At 45.2% G+C, this 2,363-nt stretch overlaps 1 protein-coding gene across 2 annotated transcripts in view; it reads right to left on the reverse strand.

The window, feature by feature from the left end:
- Nucleotides 1-2,363, reverse strand: part of CCT3 (chaperonin containing TCP1 subunit 3) — a 30,557-nt gene that overhangs the window by 18,643 nt on the left and 9,551 nt on the right. For both annotated transcript variants that reach the window (XR_001819487.2, XM_017510008.1), the window contains exon 6: nucleotides 1,174-1,291. Coding sequence is in view for 1 of the 2 variants with exons in the window: in XM_017510008.1 (XP_017365497.1) it covers nucleotides 1,174-1,291 (118 nt within the window). In the remaining variant the exon portion in view is untranslated. The remainder of the gene's footprint in view (nucleotides 1-1,173; nucleotides 1,292-2,363) is intronic.

Consider the following 2,363-nt stretch of genomic DNA (forward strand, 5'->3'; position numbering starts at 1 on the left):
GAGGTCAGGAGTTCAAGTCCAGCCTGACCAATGGTGAAACCCCATCTCTACTAAAAAATCGAAAAATTAGCTGGGTGTGGTGGCGTGCGTCTGTAGTCCCAGATACTCAGAAGGCTGAGATAGGAGAATTGCCTGAACCCAGGAGGCGGAGATTGCAGTGAGCCAAGATCACTCCATTGCACTACAGCCTGGGCCGAGACTCCATTTCAAAAAAAAAAAAGGGTAAAGTGTTCTAGGTAGGCAGTTATTACTTCACTAAAAAAAAAAAAACATCTTTCTGGGCTGGGCTTGGTGGCACAAGCCTGTAATCCCAGCTACCTGGGAGGCTGAGGCAGGAGAATAGCTTGAACTTAGGAGGTGGAGCACTCCAGCCTGGGCAACAAGACCAAAGCTCTGTCTCACACACACAAAAAAACCTTTAAGAGTACAGCTCCACACAATAAAACCCATGGGTACCTCTACACTCTCACAGAGCTTACTGCATAAAAATAATTAAATCAAACACCTCATTCCCTAAGTGTGCCAAAGACGGTAGTGTAAAACTTGTTCAAGAACAGGCAGTATAATATAAACCTCACCAAATTAATAAATACTTATGCATCTAATAACCCAACCATATGAGTAGAACATTTAAATAAAGAAAGAAAAAAGAAAAAACTATTTCCAGTCGGGCATGGAAGAAAGAATACATTATAGGTTTTATTTTTTGAGATAGAGTTTTGCTCTGTTTGCCCAGGCTGGAGTGCAATGGTGTGATCTCGGCTCACTGCAACCTCTGCCTCCCGGGTACAAGCAATTCTCCTGCTTCAGCCTCCTGAGTAGCTGGGATTACCGGCACGCACCACCATGCTCAGCTAACTTTTTGTATTTTTAGTAGAGATGGGGTTTCACCATGTTGGCCAAGATGGTCTTGATGTCCTGACCTCATGATCCACCCACCTCAGCCTCCCGAAGTGTTGGGATTACAGGTGTGAGCCACTGTGTCTGGTCCTAATTTTTATACTGTTAGTAGAAACGAGGTTTCACCATGTTGGTGAAGGTGGTCTCGAACTCCTGACCTCAGGGGATCTGCCCGCCTAGGCCTCCAAAGGTGCTGGGATAATAGGCATGAGCCACTACACCTGGCCAGATCCTCTCATACTTGATACTACCTATTTCTTGCTCCCGAGATACCTGATTTTCCTTAGGGTGCTGATCATATCATCCAATGCCTTGCGGTAAGCACTGATCACCACTGTTGGGTGCATCTGCTGCTCCAGGAAGTGCTCAGCTACAGACAGCATTTCCCCAGCTGAAAAAGATACAAACACCATAATAATGTTTTAAAGTATCTGGATATCAAGGCAACCAACTTCATTATTCTTCCAAAAAATACTCTCCTAAATCAGACTCTCCCAAAAGATGTGACATTTGTCTGTTCATCCTAATCCAAGCCAATTCATACAAAAAACATCTTTACTGAACATATTTTAAATGATCAGGCTAGGTATTGTGGCTCGTCCCTGTAATCCCAAAAATTCAAGATCAGCGTGGGCAACATAGTAAGACTGTCTTTACAAAAAAAATTTTTAATTAGCTTGGTGTGGTGGTACCAGCCTGCAGTCTCAGCTACTCAGGAGGCTGAGGTAAGAGGATTACTTGAGCCTGGGAGGTTGAGGGTGCAATAAGCCATGACTGCACCATTACATTCCAACTTTGGTGACAGAGTCAGACCCGGTCTCAATAAACAAAACGATGAAAGACTGATTCCAGGGCTTACTTAATTCTCTTGATCTTTTTTTTTTTGAGCAGGAGTCTGGCTCTGTCACACAGGCTGGACTATAGTGGCGCAAACTTGGCTCACTGCAACCTCTGCCTCCCAGACTCCCAGGTTCAAGCGATTCTCCTGCCTCAGCCTCCCAAGTAGCTGGGATTACAGGTGTGTATCACCATGCCCAGTTGATTTCTGTATTTTTAGTAGAGATGGGTTTCACCATGTTGGTTGGCCAGGCTGGTCTCGAACTCCTGACCTCAGGTGATTTATCCACCTTGGCCTCCCCAAATGCTAGGATTACAGGTGTGAGCCACTGCGCTTGGCCTTCCCTTGATCTTTCTAACAAATAAGAAAAATTTTCCCTAAAGGCTCTAAAATAAAGAAAAATACACAAAAGGAGGCCAGGTTCGGTGGCTCACGCCTGTAATCCCAGCACTTTGGGAGGCCGAGGTGGGTAGATCATAAGGTTAGGAGATTGAGACCATCCTGGCCAACATGGTGAAACCCCGTCTCTCTTTTTTTTTTTTTGTATTTTTAGTAGAGACGGGGTTTCACCATGTTGACCAGGATGGTCTCGATCTCTTGACCTCGTGATCCACCCGCCTCGGCC

This window comes from Cebus imitator, unplaced genomic scaffold (genome assembly GCF_001604975.1).
Source record: "Cebus imitator isolate Cc_AM_T3 unplaced genomic scaffold, Cebus_imitator-1.0 Scaffold427, whole genome shotgun sequence".
Lineage (NCBI taxonomy): Eukaryota > Metazoa > Chordata > Mammalia > Primates > Cebidae > Cebus > Cebus imitator.